General features: G+C 31.6%; 1 protein-coding gene across 1 annotated transcript in view; it reads right to left on the bottom strand.

Annotated features, from left to right (window-relative positions):
• Positions 1–21,233, bottom strand: part of Smr (nuclear receptor corepressor smrter) — a 690,586-nt gene that overhangs the window by 536,596 nt on the left and 132,757 nt on the right. The window contains exon 4 of the mRNA XM_072537629.1: positions 15,019–15,279. Within this exon, the coding sequence (XP_072393730.1) occupies positions 15,019–15,279 (261 nt within the window). The remainder of the gene's footprint in view (positions 1–15,018; positions 15,280–21,233) is intronic.

The following is a 21,233-nucleotide window of genomic DNA, read 5'->3' as shown; positions in this document are numbered from 1 at the left end:
TCGGAGATGATAGATTGTACACGATACACTTCGCTGACGACCCATTTACTCTCCTTAGATAGTAGAGAAGTATACGAACTAATATGTAACTTTTTATTTAAAGTTGGTTACATTATTTAAAAACTAATATCTTACATTACAATTCTGTGGCTAAAGGACTAGTTTCCAAGCCAACTCACCAAACACACACACACACACACAAGTCATTCTAGCTGAAGACGAGAGTGATGTAGGCGACATGCTTAGAAAACTGGAAGATGAGTATACCAAATGGGGTCTCACAATTAATATACAAAAAGCTGAGTACTTAGTTGTAGGAGAAAAACCAGAAAGCCTACAAATCGAAACGGGAACTATAAAACCAAAAGACAATTTTAAATACTTGGGAGTCCAAAAACATCAAAAGCAGGAAGTAGCGAAGAAATACACTCCAGGATTGGCCAAGCAAGATCAGCCACCAGACAGCTACATGGACTATTATGGAATAAAAAACTAACAAAAGAAAATAAAGGAAGAATTTATAAAACAATAATAGAAAGTATTGGGCTGTACGGCGCCGAACTCTGGGAAATAAACCAAAGAAACAAAAAGTGAGACAATATCGAAACTTACTAGAATGTCTGACGGTGATATAGGGTATTGTTTAAGAAGTTCGATGAAATGAAAAGTTTTGAATAAAATCCTTTGTATAAAAAGGTATATAAAAAACCCAGTTGGGCTATGTTAAATTGGCAAAACGTTTTCGGAATAAGTATTCCATCATCAGTACCAAGTTAATACATGGATGTAGCCACTAAATATGGGGTTACAAACCCTTTAAAAATTGCTAATTGAAATTTAGTTTACATAATGTCTGTTTTACAATTTAGATGGTAAAGTTACCGTTGGATTGGTAACATGGCCAAACACACCTAAAAAGTTCAATCGAACTACACCCGAACCATTCACGTAGATTACGAAGCCACGATATTTTTCTTCTTCCCACACTTCTTTTGCTCTTAATTTTGCCCTGCATGATATTTCTTAAAAGTTCGTACTTTTCACCTCTCACAATGTGCCCCAAGTATTCCATCTTTCTAGTTTTTATCTCATTTAGAATTTCGCATCTTTTGTCTAAAGTTTGGAGTACTTGCGTGTTAGTGACGCGGTCCATCCATGATATTCTGAGAATGCGCCTATAGCACCACATCTCGAAAGCTTCGATGTTTTTTGTGGTCAACTGTTTTAGTGTCCAAGCCTCTACTCCATACAACAGGGTAGAAAAGACATAACACCGCAGCATTCGTATTCGTAACTTTATATTGATATCACGATTGCAAAAGAGTTTGCGCATTCTATTAAAGACTGATCTAGCGATTTCTATTCTACATCTAATCTCTTTTGTTTGATCAGTATCGTCTGTGATCCAAGCACCTAGATATTTATAACAGGACACACGCTCAATCGTTGTATTGTCTATTACAAGATTAGCTCTGATGTTCTTTGATTTCGTGATTACCATAAATTTAGTTTTTTTCAAATTAATTTTCAAGCCGTAACTGTTACAGTATATATTGAGACTTTGAACGAGATGTTGTAGTTCTACTAGCGTTCCCGTTAGGAGAACCGTATCGTCAGCATACCTTATATTGTTGATCGTCTCACCATTTATTATCAGACCAAGATCTTCTTCCTCGAGTGCTTGTTCACAAATAGCTTCACTATACAGATTAAATAAAAGTGGCGACAAGATGCATCCCTGCCGGACTCCTCGACGGATTTGAATTTCTTCTGTTAGCCTACCCTCAACCTTCACATTTGCTGTTTGATTCCAATATAGGTTGCATATAATTCGAATATCTCGGCTGTCTATATTTTTCTTTATTAGAATTTGTCTTAGTGGTTCATGTTGTACTTTGTCAAAGGCCTTTTCGAAATCAATAAAGCAGGTGTAAATTTCTTGGTTCATGTCTAAGCATCTCTGTGAGAGAACGTTCATTGCAAACAGAGCCTCCCTTGTACCCAGCCCTTTTCTGAATCCCATCTGAGTGTTACTGATGTCTACGTCTAATTTCCTATAGATCCTATTATGGATTATTTTACAGTAAACTCCTGAACTAAATATATATAATATTTTCACTGCACCATCATTTTAGAAACATTTTCTGGAATAAACTTATATAACTCACTTATACTAATGTAATATATATATATATATATATATATATATATATATATATATATATATATATAGTTAGTATGTGATAGTATGTATATATATATATATATATATATATATATAGTTAGTATGTGATAGTATGTATGTATATATATATATATATATATATATATATATATATATATATATATATATATATATATATATTGTTATGATTCATTTTATCCGCCAAAGATGAAATTACCATTACTAAATAGACCATCTAAATAAATTTTCAAGATATCCTGGAGAGTTGTTATGCTATGTAAAAATAGAAAATAATATTGGTTTGGTCAATTGATAAACTATAAAAGATATTTCGAAGAAATAAAAGTCCATTATCTTTGGATTACCTGTAGTAAAAAAATTTTAAGATATGCATAAATTATTTTCTTCGTAAAATATATATTCGAGTGACGTGAGGTCTTCTTCTTCTTCAAGTGCCATCTCCGCGGCGGAGGTCGGCAATCATCATAGCTATTCGAACCTTTGAGACGGCTGCTCTGAAAAGTTCATTTGATGTACATCCGTACCACTCTCTCAGGTTGCGCAGCCATGACATTCTACGCCTCCCTATGCTTCTCTTTCCTTGGATCTTTCCCTGCATGATCAGTTGGAGCAAGGTGTATTTCTCTCCACGTGTAATATGTCCGAGATATTCCAATTTTTTTGTTTTTATTGAATTTAAAATTTCCATTTCTTTGTTCATCCTTCTCAGAACCTCTTTGTTTGTGACGTGTTCTGTCCATGATATTTTCAGAATTCTTCTGTACACCCACAGCTCAAATGATTCCAGTTTTTTCGTTGATGTAGCATTCAAGGTCCAAGATTCCATTCCATAAAATAAGGTCGAAAAAACATAGCACCTCGCCAACCTAACTCTTAGTTCCAGTTTTAAATCCCTGGTACATAGAACTCTTCTCATTTTGTTGAAATTTGCTCTAGCCTTTTCTATTCTTATTTTTATCTCCTGATTGTAATCATTTGTGGAGTTAATCATTGTTCCCAGGTATGCATATTTGTCCACTTGTTCGACGTTGGTTTCGTTTATTAGAAGACTCTCGTTATTTCTTTGAGTTTTCGATATTCTCATAAATTTCGTCTTCTTGACATTCATTGTTAGACCATACTCTTTTCCATACTCTGCTATTCTGGTCACCAGTCTCTGAAGATCTTCAATGTTTTCGGCTAAAATCACAGTGTCGTCCGCATATCTAATGTTGTTAATGGGAACTCCATTTACCTTTATTCCAGCTGTTTCACCCTCAAGAGCTTTTTTCAGGACCTCTTCGGAGTAGGCGTTGAAAAGAATTGGCGACAATACGCATCCCTCTCTTACTCCACATCTAATTTCAATTTCTTCTGACAGCTGTTCGTTAACACGTACTTTTGCTCGCTGTTTATAGTATAAATTTGATATGATCCTGAGGTCGTTGTAGTCAATCTTCTTTGATTTCAGGACATTCATTAAATGTTCATGTCGTACTTTATCGTGAGGTAGCTTAAGTGAAATAATGGAACAATGAAAGTGGATTTTCCAAATAGACTTGTACGCCAATACGGTGAATAAGACAATAGAATTGAAATATTTAAAATGTATAATTCTCCGTTAGTTTTTAAGAATTTGTAGAACCGATTAGCATGTTAATAGTTTTTAGGAAATTTATAATTGTAGGTAAAATTGTTTGTTTGTTATCTAAATGGTAGATGGGAATACGTATGACGAACTTTGATTGGCAAAGAGTGGAAAAAGTGGGAGATTTATGTAGGAAGGAGAGTTTAGCTAGATTTTAGAGGGAAAAAAGATAATGTGTCGTTTTCCAAGGGTGCAAGGCGAACAGTCGTTGTTCTTTGGCGGTTTCCAAGTGATAGTAAGCATTAGAAGTGAATGTTTGTGAGTTTTCGTGGACTAAGTGTATCCTGACGGAAGCTGATCCAATAAAATATTGTAAGTCATACTTTTCTACTTATATATTCCAAGAGTCGCTGTTCGGGCCGGAACGGGAGATTCAGTTTATCGAGAGGAGAAGAGGCTAGCATCTTTTGAACGATACGTGCATCTGAAGGAGATCATTGAAGATGAGAGGCTCGCAATAATTTGTTGTAAGATTGCTGATTACCTAGGGAACTGCGAAGAATAGATAGTGTAGGCTACAAGGAACAAGGATTTGGACAACTCATCATCAGAGAGATAGTTTTTTTTTACCATTCGTCAGTTTTTCTTTATCAACAAAGTTTTTTTTTAATTGCTTCAGAAATGACAGAAATATTTATCAGGTGATATAGAACAACAATTTTGATTTGAAATTTTAATTTATATAGTATATAACATTAAATTTTGAAGGTTCACGTACGTAGAACAAAATTTTGATAATTCTTATATGAGATATTTTTTGTTTAAGATATTTGAGTGTGAATTTTATTTCAATATATAATTTTGTATCATATATGTTTATTATTCCGGTATCCCTCAGACCTTACCTATCATATGTAAAGCATAGATATTGAAGCACGAATATAACCCTGAGATAAGAGAATTAAATAGTGTGATAAAATCATAATTGCATCATTTAAATAAGTTTAATTAATTAATTAATTAGCTAATTAATAGGGAACTTGCACATTTTTTTTTATTATATAATAACGTTCAGTTTCATTTAAAAATAACATTTCCAAAATTTCACGCCTCAAAAACTCATAATGACTTAGCAATTCAAATTTAAAATCTTCCCTGTATAAAAATCATTTCAAACGATCGAAAAAGCGCGCGAACCCTTGTGACGTCACTTGGTGGTATTGTCTGTATGTCAGGTCTCCTGTCTTGTACAAAAGTATAAACTATTTTGTTTATATTGGTGTTTGATACAGTTTTTGAAGAGAGAGTGTTGAATTGTGTGTGTTTTTACTATGGAAAGTAAAAGTAAATACTACAAGTGTTGTTTAGTACCATTGTGTAAAAGTACAACCATTAAAACCCCCAACAAAATATTTTTTATTAGATTACCAGTCGATAAAAAACGGCATTTAAACTGGTTACGTGCCTGTCGAAGGGATATTTCAGTTACTGCTCAAGCTCTTCATGTATGTGAAGATCATTTTAATGTAAGTATTTAATATCTGTTGTCTGCTTAATAGTTTTCTTTAAACAAATAATCATGTGTTTTTTTGATAGAACTCTTGGTACCTCTATTTGGTAGATGTACATTACATATTGAATAATATTTACCTAGACAGTATTTTTCTAGAACTGTTTTTACTGTAAAATTAAAATAAGGTAATCATAATAATAAAGTTTTATGTTCATAACCTAAAATAAATACCTAATGTATAAAAATAGGTATTCGAAAATCACATAAACTATTCGAACTCTATCTGATACTGTTATCTACCTACAATATATATATATATATATATATATATATATATATATATATATATAATATAAAAGATAAAAATAATAATTTAATATATAATATTCTGTTTCAGTTGGAAAATGATATGGAAAACTATATTAAATTCAAACTTATGGGTGGCCAAAAGAGGATGAAATTAAATGGTGTCCCTCACATATTTAATTGTCAACCAGATAGGAAAAGGGCACATTCTCATTATCCTAGAATAACAGCACTTAAGAGGGTTAAACATCAATTAATTGAGGATGCAGTTGCTTCAACTTCTTCACAGTCTTCAGAATGTTTTGGGAGTATTCTGCAAAATGATATAGACACTCTAAAAATTGATAGTGTCATTGAAACCAATCAAAAAAGTGATATTTCAACTCAGACTCACATAAAATTCAGGAGTAAAAGTGTACAATGCAAGTTAGATTGTGGTGATTCTGTTAGTACTTTATCATTAAACATAGTTTTTAGTAGAGATATTGGGACATCACCACTGAAACTCAATGTACCAACCTTTTGTCCACAAAACGAATCTGGATCTGATACCTCTAAAACTGAGTCTGAAAGTGAAGAATCTGTTTATAGTAGTTATAGTGCTGGTTGTGTAAGTGATCATCAATCATATGATGAGGAAGTGCAGGATATTGAAAATCAATTTAAAAACTTAACATTAAAGTGTACCCTAATGAAGATGGAAAAGAGACCCAGGATATATCTAGGACTACCTGAATATGCATATTATACTTTTCAGTTATTAGAAAACTATTGTAAGTTACCAAATTGGAATATTTTTTTAACTTTAAAAAAAATTAGAACAGGGCATTCATTTACACTACTAGGGGATGATTTTGGTGTAAGTGAGAGTTATGCATCAAGAATTTTTTCAAAATCATTACCAATCATTAGTAAATATGTAAGAAAGCTTATACTGACACCCAACATTAACAGCATAAAATCAAATTTACCAATAGCTTTTCGAGCTCGATACAGTGATGTATTATGTATTATTGATTGTTTAGAGATTGAAATAGAAAAACCTTTAGATTCTATTAAACAATCTTTAACTTGGTCAGAGTATAAGAAGTGTAATACACTAAAATATTTAATATCTTGTACTCCTGATGGCATTATTAATTTCATTTCTAATGCTTTTGGTGGTCGAACATCTGATGCAGTTATTATAGAGAACAGTGGGTTTTTGTGTATGCTTCCTCCCAAGGTGTCTATCATGGCAGATAGGGGTTTTAAACATATAGAACATTTATTGGTTGCTAAAGGGTGCAAATTAATTAGACCACCAAGTGTCTCTTCAAACACAAAATTAAGTCCAATTGAAGTGATAGAAACCAAGCGCATTGCCAGTTTAAGGATTCATGTTGAAAGAGTCATATGCAGATTAAGAGAATTTGCATTATTGGCTCCCCATGCATGTGTTGACAATAAGTTGATACCTTATATGGACCATCTAATAAAAATAGCTTGTGGGCTAGTAAATTTGCAGTCTAGTCTAATTTTAGGAAAGTAATGCTTTAAAAACTTCATTGTGTATGTTTTACTTTCATCTAGGAAACTAGGTACTGTTTGTTCCCAGTATGTCATATTTTATTAGTTTATATATTCAGCTTTGTACTTAGTCACTGTAAATTTTAGAAAACTAACTACTTAAATTGTATTTTCCAATAAAGATGGGTATAGAAATTAAAATAGCTTAGAGTTTAAATATTTGACTTACATTTTTTATTGTTTGTAATGATTTACACTGATTTTGATTTATGTTATAATGTAGATAAACCTATACATATAATAAACCTATATTTTTTCCTTTATATACAATGCAGTTTACATTACTATTTAAAATGTGTACAATAGATACATAATAAATAACAAACAATTTATTTTCTACTTGAGTTCAATATAAGTCCTCATAAGTACCTATATGAGGACAACTATTGTGACTCCATATTAACTGCTTAGTTAATTTGTAGGTCAGTCTAATTTCAGGATAACATCTCTTTAAAAATAGCAAGAAATATTAAAAAAAAAAATTAAAAACAGTTTATTAAACTTAAACTTCATATTGTATTTTTGACTTTATTTCTTTGTATGCAACATGTCATATTTTATTAGTACATCCTATATTAAGCTTTGTAGTCACATGTATTAGGGACTGTATATTTTCGAAAAAACTAATATTGTATTTTGTAATCAATATTAATATAGAAATCAAAACCGTTTACAATTTAAACATTTTGAAGTGAATATTTTTTATCGCTCTGTATGATGTTTTGCATGGGGCTAAAATTCTATTTAGCGTGACTCGAAAAATCAAGACTTGTTAATCTTGCAGTATACTGTAATATACATAATATACATACATGTATACTTATAATTTTATATAATATATATTTTCTATTAACTCTTGAAGAACTTGAAAGATTTGGCTAATTTTGATTTTAAAGTATTTGTACAAGATATACTTATATAATAAAATTATATAAACTTTTTTAGATTTTAAAGAACTTAAGATTTTTTAAATTATAAAGAACTTAAATGTGTATTGTTATTATAACACATTAAAAAATCAATAATAAGCGGATATAAAATTTCATTAACCTACATTATAGTAATAACACGCTATAAGAAGTATTCACTTCAGTCAAGTGTCACACTCTTTTTTTGCTGTTTTGTTATAATTTACAGTGATGTTGACTTATGTTTTAGAAATAATGTAGATAATTAAACAAAACCTTTAATAAAGATTTTTCAAACTGAAGCTGTAATATGTTTTCCCTAATACTCATATAATAAAGATTACAATACATTACCAAGCCTTATAATTATTTTTATTATATAAAGAGTACAGTATAATCAACAAAAAATAGTATATAACAATAAATACATTGAACAAATATTGGATTCAGACTATAAAACAAATGCAGCTGTAGACATGTGTTTCTGTCTCCTAGTCAGTACGGCAAAGTTACCTTACAGATGTTGGTAAATGTAGCGAATAAGATTATTTAGAAAAAAGTGTACAAAGAAATACTGATGGAAAAAGTAAAGAAGTGACACAACGACCAACTGTTAATTTGTGATTTTTCTCTGAATTGCTGATATGGTTGTTAATTAAATTCAAATATTACAGCTATAACTGCCTGAAGGACAAACTGTTACCCAAGGATAGAAATAATAATTTTATTTTCTATCTCCCCATCATCTTTGGCTCGACGATCCTCTGTGGATTGCTTGCTCTAAGAGTCATTGCCGTTCTGTTCGGTTTCTGGTGACGTGTTGCCATCTACTGATCTCTAATATCCCTAAATCGGTCTCAACTCCATCTAACCACCTAATTTGCGGTCACCCTCTGCTTCTTATTTTTTATCTACAGATTTTAATAAACGGGGAAAAATATTATGCGTCCAAAAACTTTCAGCAGCTGTCATCAAACTCTCCAAATGATTTTCATCATAGTCCACCCATGTATAATTGAAATTAGAATTATTTTCAAATTCTGGATCAGCAACACAAAATAAACACTTTTTTTTAGCAAACATAAACATTTGAAGTTGAACTTGTGCATTATATTTAGCAGTTATTTTATTGTCCTTTGTTAAATAATTAGCTACAGTTTTATTAGTCTGAGGACATTTTATTTCCACAATATATTCCTCACACATGGCATCAGGTGAAGCGCCAAAAATTGGAAATTTGGGGTTTAACTGTAAGCCAATACAGTTTAATTTTATTTGAAATACTTTTTGCACACATTTTATCATACTTTCTTCCAACTGTTTACCCCTATTCATTGCAGAACTTGCTTTAAATTTTGAGACCCCAAGTATTTGTTCAACAAATGCCCCATCGCATTTTTTACAGTGAGCTGCATCATAAAGTTTTGATGCCGTTATTCTGCCATATTGTAACTCGAACCATAAACTGCTATCGGACTGTGTGCTAGTTTTGATGGCAGCTTCTGAGCATATGTGCTCACTCATACTATTTGAACAAAATTCAACAAACTCACTATATGTGGTCTGTTCTGTAGAAATAAATTTTAACAGCAGCTGGAATATCCCTATTTTTTTATATTACCATCTTTAAAATGTTGCAATAACTGGCTCTCAGACTGGTTTTTAATGCCCATGTCTATTACTTCTTGAAGGAACTGGTTACTATCTTCATCTGAGCTTAACTCCTCTGGGGCCCCAAAGTCTTTAAGTGTTAAATATTTTATACTTGTACCAACTTTTGATAGTTTACTTTTGGCCCAATAGCAAGTCACTTCTGTTTTTGACGGTTCTTCACTTCTTCTGTGCAACCACATCAGAAAAGCTATTTGTTGCTTGCACCCACCTATAACATACGTTTTGAAATTTAGAAATTGTCCATATATTTTTAGAGAAGCAAAACTACTATCGAATGTAAGTAAAATATATATATATATATATATATATATATATATATATATATATATATATATATATATATATATATATATTAACTAAAATGTCATTTCAAGATTATTGTGATATTTATTTTAAAAACCAAGAACAAAATTATTATAAAGGCTGTATATTTAGATACTACCTATCAGAATTAAAATGGGCTAAAATAAATTTCCATGAAAGAGTGTTTATTCCTTCATATTTACTGCAAAATGCAGTATAAAATTTAGCTCAGCTGATGTTTGTCTCAGATCAGAATTTTTTATGTTTCAAGAATGCTCTTAATTCAAAATATTAAAAATACATATCTGTTTATAAAAATACCTACTTACCTAATGCAGCAGCACAATCATAACACTTTAGATCAAGTACTTCCTCGGTTTCTTCATTAATTTCACAACTTACAGCATACTGTTTTTTCTTAACATTATGTTCAGGTGTTATTTTTGCCCTTACAGTACAGATCATGTTATTTCTTTTTACTTGAACCCATCCTACAGCTGCATCTCCATATGATTCTCTGCCAGATCTAAATGCAAACGATGAATAAGTTAATTTGATTAAATTTCAGTACAATAGCATAAACATATAATATTGACACTACTTAATATAAAGTACTAAGTTTTATCATTAAATACTTATTATGAGAATAATAATCACAATAAAATTAATGTAATAGGAGTATATGTACTTACTTATCTGCTTTAACCCCCCGAACTTCTCCCAGCGAAAAATTTTCACCGTTTTGAAAATATGTGGCTACCATAAACATATTTACAATGGGCAAGTTATCAGACTGGCCTTTGGAAAAACCCTCTTCGGTCATTTTAAAAAAAATATCAGAACAAAAACACTCAAATATTATTAAATATATATGTAGTTCACAGCAACTATCTAAAGATTTATAAAACTGAAATACACCATAAAATTACTATAACAAGTAAACGAATGTCAAACGTAATGAATTAATAGCGCTTATCTTTGAACATTCTGATTATATGACGTCACGACCAATGAGGAAGCGTTTTGGACTGGCTGCTATAATTTGAATTTTCTCTCGATTTTAATCGTTTTTAGGGGCCAAACTAAAGACAAAAACAACTTTTTTTTGTTTGATATATATTTTAAATTATGTTTTGTTATGATTTAAGGCATTTTTTTCGAATTTAAAATTTTATGCAAGTTCCCTATTGCTTGGCGCACCTCTGACTTATAATATCACATTAATATATATATATATATATATATATATATATATATATATATATATATATATATATATATATATTGAAATGATTTCAATATGTTAAAAAGGATACAACTTAAATGGATTTTTATATGAGTTTGTTGTTCATGAATTTCATGAAGCCATCACAATGTGGGTTCGACTCTGAAATAAAAGAGAGAAAAAGATTAGTAAATTGTTAAATAAATTAATTTTGACTTACCTGGTATAGTGTTAATAATTTCTGAATAGTATAGTTGCCTAGTGTATAGGTGAATCGTCTGAACCTTAAAAAGAACAAAAAAAGAAGAATTCTTAAAAAATATTTAAACATAGAAATTTTAAAAAAACGTCAGAAAATAAACTGTCGAGCAAGTCTGTGGGAGCTTAATTAATAGGGGTTTTGTTAAATAAGAAATTACAATGATGTGGAGATGAAAAGAATAAATTGTATTAGCATTGTAATAGAATAAGTTTTATATCTGAACATTTTTTTTTTATAAATTCCCAAATTAGATGTGATTAAAGTGATTATGAGAAATTAATGTGGATTGACAAATGTGTCAGAACAGAACAGTTTTGTGGTTTAAAAACAATAGAAGACGAAAAGAAAAAGAACGTTGGTGGCTGTTAGCAACGGATAATAGGTTTTTTGGAGAGGCCGACGAGGATTTTTCGACGAAGGGGAGCCCTGAAACTGTGGAATAGGTCGGGAGTGTTTTTTAACTCGTCTAATTAGAATTTTAGTTTTTCCACAGTTTCCACAGCAAAGATATCCAGAATTTGTTCCAGAGAGTAAGAGAAACAATTTGACTTATAAATTATTATTGGAGTACAGAAATGTCATTTAAATTGAGAAAATTAAAATTCATGAATTAACATAATTGCGATAGGCCTTAAAAAATTGAAAATATTAATGATCATTAAATTAAAAATAGAATAGTACGTACCTTAACTTCCGAAGAGAGGATTGATATTCCAGTTTCACCGATTATTTTGCGAGTAGTTAGTTTTCTTTAAATAAATCAGAACTGTTTTAAAGTGAGGTTGGATAATAATTTTGGGGATCATTTGAAATTTTGATTATATTTGAATGCAAGTTAAAAGTCAGCGGAATAAAGTGTTCATTTTCTTTTTCTTTATAGTTCATTTAAACACTTTATAAAGTTGCAATATTTATGTAGTTTTTAGGTACTTGTAGAGAGTCTCCACATTTTGTAATAAATTTTTATTGTCACGACACTAAACCACATTAAGATTTATACGATTCCTATTTTTGTAAATTTTTAAAGGCAACCCAAGTTGCAGACGAATTTTATTGTTTATATTAAATTTGTTCAATATTAATAAATAACGTGCTTCATTTGGGTTAATTTATCAAAAGTCTAAAGTAAATTTTGGTTTAATTTCTTTTTGAACTCTACCAGGAGACTACAGAGTCGACGTCACACAGTGACAGATTGCTTAGAACACATAATTGAGCTAGCTGAGGTATATATTAAATTAAACAACGAACCACATATTTTAAAAATTACAACATTTATTATAAATAAAAATAAAATTAATAAAATAGGTACAACTTTTTCAATTGGCGCCCAACGTGGGGCCTCTCGGAAAACAAAAATAAGGGTGTTTTTAACCAGATTTATTAATATTACACAGATTAGAGTAAAAATAAATTGGTGTGATTAGTGTTGCAGAGATTTTGGGGCAGTTAAAGTTAAATTTGAGAATAAATAGATATTAGGATAAAATGGCAGACCGAATGACTTTAAGAAATGGAAAAGAAGTCGTACCGAAAGAGAGTAAAGGAGAACAGGTGTTAGAACAGGAACATGATATACAGGTAGATGAAGAAAGCAGAGGAGGATCAGGAGAAGTTGTAGTATATTTAGAGCAAGGCATACCAGAAGCAGGACAAGGTGATAGAGAGGGAAGTCTAACAGATAGTTTGAGAGAGGAGTTGGATGAGACAGTGAGAGATAGACGTGATGAAAGTGAGGATGAAAGTAGAGTACAGGAGGAGAGACGCACGGAAGGAGATGTTGGAGAGTCAAGGATGACACAGATGGATATGAGGCAAATAATGCGGATGCTACAACAGATGGATCATAATATTAGGGGGGATATGCACAAAATGGATAGTAATATTAACAATATTAGGGGGGATATGAACAAAATGGAAAATAATATTAAAGGAGAACTTAGGGGAGAGTTAATTAAAATGAGGGAAGAAATCAAAGAAGAAGTAAAGATAGTCAGGGAAGAGATGCTACATATTACCCAAGGTTTAGAAGAGAAAGTAGAACAGGTCAGAGGAGAAAGTGAGAATTTTAAGAGGAATGTACAGGAGGAGATATCCAGAGAAAAGGCCATAATTAGAGCGGAAATAGGACAGGAAATTGGGAGCAGATTTGTAGAGTTTAGAACATCCATTCAAGAGAATTTACCAAGGGAAATAAATAAAGAAGTTAATAAGCAGAATAAAGAGATTGTTAGGGAGGTAGAAAGTGTTAAAAGGCAAACTCAGGATCATGAGGAAAAACTTACCATTATCAAAAACAATATAAAGATGGGATTGCAGAATTTGGAACTGGAAATGGGTAGGCATGCAAATCAGGCGGAAAAGGGAGATAGAGTATATATACAGGGACAAGTTGAGGAATTGAGAGAGAAATTTAAAAATGCAAGTTAAAAGTCAGAGGAATAAAGTGTTCATTTTCTTTTTCTTTATAGTTCATTTAAACACTTTATAAAGTTGCAATATTTATGTAGTTTTTAGGTACTTGTAGAGAGTCTCCACATTTTGTAATAAATTTTTATTGTCACGACACTAAACCACATTAAGATTTATACGATTCCTATTTTTGTAAATTTTTAAAGGCAACCCAAGTTGCAGACGAATTTTATTGTTTATATTAAATTTGTTCAATATTAATAAATAACGTGCTTCATTTGGGTTAATTTATCAAAAGTCTAAAGTAAATTTTGGTTTAATTTCTTTTTGAACTCTACCAGGAGACTACAGAGTCGACGTCACACAGTGACAGATTGCTTAGAACACATAATTGAGCTAGCTGAGGTATATATTAAATTAAACAACGAACCACATATTTTAAAATTTACAACATTTATTATAAATAAAAATAAAATTAATAAAATACAACTTTTTCAATATATATATGCTTTCTGTGGTTTTCCGGATTTGACTTCGCGTTGAATAATTTTGGTTTTGATAAAAACCACTATTTTGATGACGTTCCGGCAAGTTCGACCTTTCGGCAAGTGCTGAAAATACTTCTCGTGTTACCTCCACAAGTCTGTATAAAGTAATTCATTCTTCTTGGCATATGATTCATTAAATTAAAAACTTTATTCTATGTAATTATTCTAAGCAATTGCTTCACCTTCCTCTAGAAGAGCCACTTTGAGTTAACCTAAGGTAAGAGGAGCAGGTACCAGGCTTAGAATTACTATGATTTTTAAGGAATTTCGATAAAAAAACTAGGGAAGAGGAAATCAAATAGATTAGAATTTCCCACTGGGTTTTCTCTGATCTATTTGGCACTCTATAGATGTCCCATCAACCAATATTATAGTGTGGGCGCAGCACAAATTTTAGACAAAAAATGGAAGGCATATATTATTACAGTAAAATGCAGTATCTAATTTTCACTTCGTCGTGTGTAAGTGTATGGAGATGAGCTAATATTATTAATAAACATACATTTTACTAATATAAGTACTTACCTGAGGTAAACTTTGATGTTTCGGCGTGGTGTCTTCCTCTACTTCTAATTTAACAGCAGGTTTTTTGGCCATTTCTTCCAATTCTGTCTGCTTCTTTTTTAAGATAGTAATTTGTGACTCTGCCTTTGCAATTTCTCGGTCAACTTTCCCTATTTGCTGAATTAGTTCATCTTTAGTGGTTCTAAATGCTTGGTCATCTTGAGTTAACTGATCAGGAAAGGTTGGAGATATTTGTTCAACTTGAGGATTATACGTCCCTGGCTGGTAACAAAATTTACATTTAATGTATGTTTATTTTAAAATAAAATATCATTTTTTAGTACAAAATATAAAATGTCAAATTATATTATATATAATAATGATGAAGGTAATAGGCTCTCTCTTATCCATATCTCTCTCTCTCTCTCTCTCTCTCTCTCTCTGTATCTATCTATCTATCTCTCTCTGTATCTATCTCTCTCTATCTATCTCTCTCTATCTATCTATCTCTCTTTATCTATCTATCTCTCTCTATCTATCTCTCTTTATCTATCTATCTCTCTTTATCTATCTATCTCTCTTTATCTATCTATCTCTCTTTATCTATCTATCTCTCTTTATCTATCTATCTCTCTTTATCTATCTATCTCTCTTTATCTATCTATCTATCTCTCTTTATCTATCTGTCTATCTCTCTATCTCTCTTTATCTATCTCTCTCTCTCTCCATCTCTCTTTCTCCCCATCTCTATCTCTCTCTCTCTCTCTCTCTCTCTCTCTCTCTTTCTCTCTCTCTCTCTCTCTCTCTCTCTCTCTCTCTCTATCTCTCTCTATGTCTCTCTCTCTCTATCTATCTCTATCTCTCTCTCTCTCTCTATATATATCTCTACCTCTCTCTCTATATATCTCTATCTCTCTCTCTATCTATCTCTATCTCTCTCTATCTATCTCTATCTCTCTCTCTATCTATCTCTATATCTCTCTATCTATCTCTCTCTCTATCTAACACACTCTCTCTCTCTATCTATCTCTAACTCTCTCTCTATCTATCTCTAACTCTCTATATATCTATTTCTATCTCTCTATCTATCTATTTCTATCTCTCTCTCAATCTATCTCTAACTCTCTATCTATCTATTTCTATCTCTCTATCTATCTCTCTCTATCTATCTCTCTCTATCTATCTATTTCTCTCTCTATCTATCTCTCTCTCTATCTCTCCCTCTATCTCTCTCTATATATCTCTCTCTATCTATCTCTCTCTATCTATCTCTATCTCTCTCTATTTATCTCTACCTCTCTATCTCTATCTCTCTCTATCTATATCTATCTCGATTTATCTATCTATCTCTCTATCTATCTCTATATATCTCTATCTCTCTCTCTCTATCTATCTCTATCTCTCTTTATCTGTCTCTGTCTCTCTATCTATATCTATCTTCCTCTCTCTCTATCTTCCTCTATCTCTCTCTCTACCTCTCTCTCTATGTATCTCTATCTCTCTCTATCTATCTCTATCTCTCTCTCTCTCTCTATGTATCTCTATCTCTCTCTCTCTATGTATCTCTATCTCTCTCTCTCTCTCTATGTATCTCTATCTCTCTCTATCTATCTCTATCCCTCTTTATCTATCTCTCTCTATCTATCTCTCTATCTATATCTCTCGCTCTATCTAACTCTATCTCTCTCTATCTCTCTATCTATCTATCTCTATATCTATTTCTATCTCTCTCTATCTATCTCTATCTCTCTCTCTCTATCTCTCTCTATCTATCTCTATCTTCCTCTCTATCTATCTCTATTTCTCTCTCTCTCTCTCTCCCTCTATCTATCTCTCTCTCTCTATCTCTCTCTGTCTCTATATCTCTCTCTCTCTATCCCTCTCTCTATCCCTCCCTCTATCTATCAATAAATCAATTAATATTCTTTATTTCATCTGACTTTTACAAGTATTGAAATGCGTCAAATACAATCTATGGTCAGTAATAACTATAAGTACATAAAAACATATAAAATATACACAAAAACATACAAATTGTTAAAAAGATGCCTGCAAGTATTCCTCTAACGAATAGAAAGTGTTTACCAGAAGTAAGTCCTTAACTGTTCTCTTAAATACATAAATATTTGACTCTTAATAAACATAATTACGTAATTTATTATACAAACGAACGCAAGGTAAGGTCACTTGATCGTTGTGTGCCGGCAAGGGTAAGGACCCTTGCCGGCACACAACGGTCAAGTGACGAACAGGGGTCACCAAATCATTTCTGTAACGAAAATTGTAGCCACTTATTAAGGAAACATCATTTCTGCAAATAAAATTGCATCTATGTGACTCTACTTAAACAACACAACTGAAAATATACAGCGAAATTACAGTTAAAATATTTAATGTTTAAAAACTGGTCTACAGGAATCCAAGCGCCTTCTAAAGGTCACGGTATGAATAATTTTTTTTGAAGAACAAGCACCTCATTAATTCGCATCTCAAACTTTAGCAAAATTGACTATACATGAACAAAATAGTAAAGTTTTAAGATATCTAGGGAGACAAAATTTCTAAGTTGCCATAGAACATAACAGTGCACAGACACTCTTTCCACTACATAATCAACAAGAGAGCTCCAAGACAAATCCAGGTAAACACCCAACAACTTAGTGGAGTGACTATTTACCACTGACCCATTGTCAAGTTTTACTAATGAACTCGTCTGCAAAGTAGAAGGTGAAAAGGTTACCATATTGGTCTTTGATCCATTTAAGATTAGGGCATTATTTAAATAGTAATGAGTCATCCTTTTTACAAGACAGTTTGCTTTTTGTACTACATGAAAAAAATTATTGGAATTTAGTGCAACTGTGGTATCGTCAGCAAATTGAGTGACATAACAGCCTGATTGCTGTTCCACGTTTTCTACTCGAACACTTATTGCATCAGAAAAATTATCTAATGGATTCCGAACCAAACATGTTGAGCTATCGTTTATCAGTTGATTTAAATCATTGACGAAAATCAAAAATAAAAGAGGGCCAATGATGCTTCCCTGTGGAACTCCGGAAAGGACATTTTCTTCCTAAAAAAATATTATATTCCTATTCACATTTTTTGAAACCTTTTCGATAAAAAAGGTGTGTGGATCCACTTTAACGCAGTTCCTCTAACACCACTATAATAAAGTTTTTCCAGCAGTATTGGATGATTTACAGTTTCAAACGCTCCTGCTAAGTCAAAAAACAAACAGATAACTTTATTACCCTTAACAAAGTTCGATAAAATATGATTGCACAGCGCTAGTAGTGCATCTTCCACACAATACCTTCACGGAAACCAAATTGAGACTTTTCTATAATGTTGTGTTCGTTAATATACGAGAGGAGACGTGTATGAAATGCCTTCTCATATATTTTTGAAAACACAGATAAAAGTGATAGGCCTCGATAGTTATCAAATTTTGATTTGTCACCTTTTTTATGTATAGGCCCAACTAAAGCAGTATTTAGAATTTGAGGAAAAATCCCTTCCTGAAATGAAAGGTTTACTAGAAATGTTAATTGTTTATATATGTTATGAGATACATGTGTTTTTAGTACAAATGGTGGAAGTTAACATTTAAAAACCTAGATTGAAAATGTTCAGTTGGTCCTAGTGGTGAAGAACACTGTTCTTCATAAACTTCTTCACTGCATAAATATGTTAAAAATACATTTAAAATTACATATACATATATACATATATTATATATATATATATATATATATATATATATATATATATATATATATATATATATATATATATATCTAGAGAGAGAGATATAGATAGAGGGGGAGAGAGAGAGAGAGAAATAGAGATAGATAGAGAGGAAGATAGAGATAGATAGAGAGAGAGATAGAAATAGATATAGAGATAGATAGATAGAGAGATAGAGATAGATATAGAGAGAGAGATAGATAAAGAGAGATAGAGATAGAGAGAGATAGAGATAGATAAAGAGGGATAGAGAGAGAGATAGATAGAGATACATAGAGAGAGAGGTAGAGATAGAGATAGATAGAGAGGAAGATGGAGAGAGAGGAAGATAGATATAGATAGAGAGACAGAGATAGATAAAGAGAGGTAGAGATAGATAGAGAGATAGATAGATAGAGAGAGATAGAGATATATAGAGAGAGAGAGATAGAGATATATAGAGAGAGATAGATAGAGATAGAGGGAGAGATAGATAGAGAGAGATAGAGAGAGAGCGATAGATAGAGAGAGAAATAGATAGATAGAGAGAGATAGAGATAGATAGAGAGAGATAGATAGAGAGAGAGAGAGAGAGAGAGATAGATAGAGAGAGATAGAGAGAGAGATAGATAAAGAGGGATAGAGATAGAGATAGAGAGATAGATAGAGAGAGAGATAGATAGAGATACATAGAGAGAGAGGTAGAGAGAGATAGAGATAGAGAGATATAGAGATACATAGAGAGAGGTAGAGAGAGATAGATATAGATAGAGAGGAAGATAGATATAGAAAGAGAGATAGAGATAGATAGAGAGATAGAGAGATAAAGATATATAGATAGATAGAGAGAGAGATAGAGATAGCTAAAGAGAGATAGAGATAGATAGAGAGAGAGAGATAGATAGAGAGAGAAATAGATAGATAGAGAGAGATAGATAGGGAGAGAGATAGATAGAGATAGATAGATAGAAATAGATCGATAGAGAGTTAGAGATAGATAGAGAGAGAGAGAGAGAGAGATAGAAATAGATAGATAGAGATAGAAATAGATAGATAGAGAGTTAGAGATAGATAGAGAGAGAGTTAGAGATAGATAGAGAGAGAGATAGTGTTAGATAGAGAGAGAGATAGTGTTAGATAGAGAGAGAGATAGAGATAGATAGAGAGAGAGATAGATAGAGAGAGATAGATAAAGAGGGATAGAGATAGAGATAGATAGAGAGATAGATAGAGAGAGAGATAGAGATAGATAGAGATACATAGAGAGAGAGGTAGAGAGAGAGATAGAGATAGATAGATATAGATAGAGAGGAAGATAGATATAGATAGAGACAGAGATAGATAAAGAGAGATAGAGATAGATAGAGAGATAGAGATATATAGATAGATAGAGGGAGAGATAGAGATAGATAAAGAGAGATAGAGATAGATAGAGAGAGAGATAGATAAAGAGAGAAATAGATAGATAGAGAGAGATAGATAGGGAGAGAGATAGATAGAGATAGATAGATAGAAATAGATAGAGTTAGAGATAGATAGAGAGAGAGAAATAGATAGATAGAGAGATAGAAATAGATAGATAGAGAGTTAGAGATAGATAGAGAGAGAGTTAGAGATAGTTAGAGAGAGAGATAGTGTTAGATAGAGAGAGAGATAGTGTTAGATAGAGAGAGAGATAGATAGAGAGGGAGATAGATAGAGAGAGATAGAGATAGATAGAGAGAGAGATAGATAGAGAGAGATAGAGATAGATAGAGAGATATATAGAGAGATAGATAGATAGATAGAGAGATTCATCCAGTTTGTTTTTTTGTTTGAAAATTTCATCCGCTGTAGTTCGTGTTGATAACGGTTCACAGAATAAATAATCTTCCTTAATTGTTTTATTTTCATGTATATACCGCATGTAAACCATAAGTTGAGCATAGTTCGTTACATCTGTACTCTCATTAAGTTGTATCGAAAATAAATCGCTACTTTTTACATGATTGATGACTTTATTTTTAATATTTGATGCCATACTGTTGATCCTACGTTGAACGGTATTATTGGACAGTGATATCAGTTCTAGCTTTTTAGCTGACGCCTCACCCAACATACAGGTAACCATATCTTTTGCTGCAGGTAACAACAACTCTTCGCCAATTGTGTGAGCTTTTCCTAACTTTGCAATTATGACTAACTAAGCATGATGCCTCTACTGATTTTTCGGTACTACCAGTAAATGAAGACATGACTTTCTTAGTGCTTTTCATTTCTGTTAATTTTCGGGTGAAAAAATCCTTCGGTCTGCTTACTAATGTAGAATGTTTTGTGTTAAAATGACGATTCAGTAATGAGGGTTTCATACTTTGTGTAGTGTTTTTATTAATTCTAATTTATTTATTATTTGGTTCTATTTCTAACACTTAAAACTTTATTAAAGTCTTTATTTGTACTAATTTATTTTAATTACACTTATATAATTTATTATAATTCGTGAGTTACAATTTAAAAAAAAACGC

Source organism: Diabrotica undecimpunctata, chromosome 7 (assembly GCF_040954645.1).
Source record: "Diabrotica undecimpunctata isolate CICGRU chromosome 7, icDiaUnde3, whole genome shotgun sequence".
NCBI lineage: Eukaryota > Metazoa > Arthropoda > Insecta > Coleoptera > Chrysomelidae > Diabrotica > Diabrotica undecimpunctata.
Note: the sequence above shows the minus strand (reverse complement) of the source record. Positions and strands in the feature narration are given on the sequence as shown.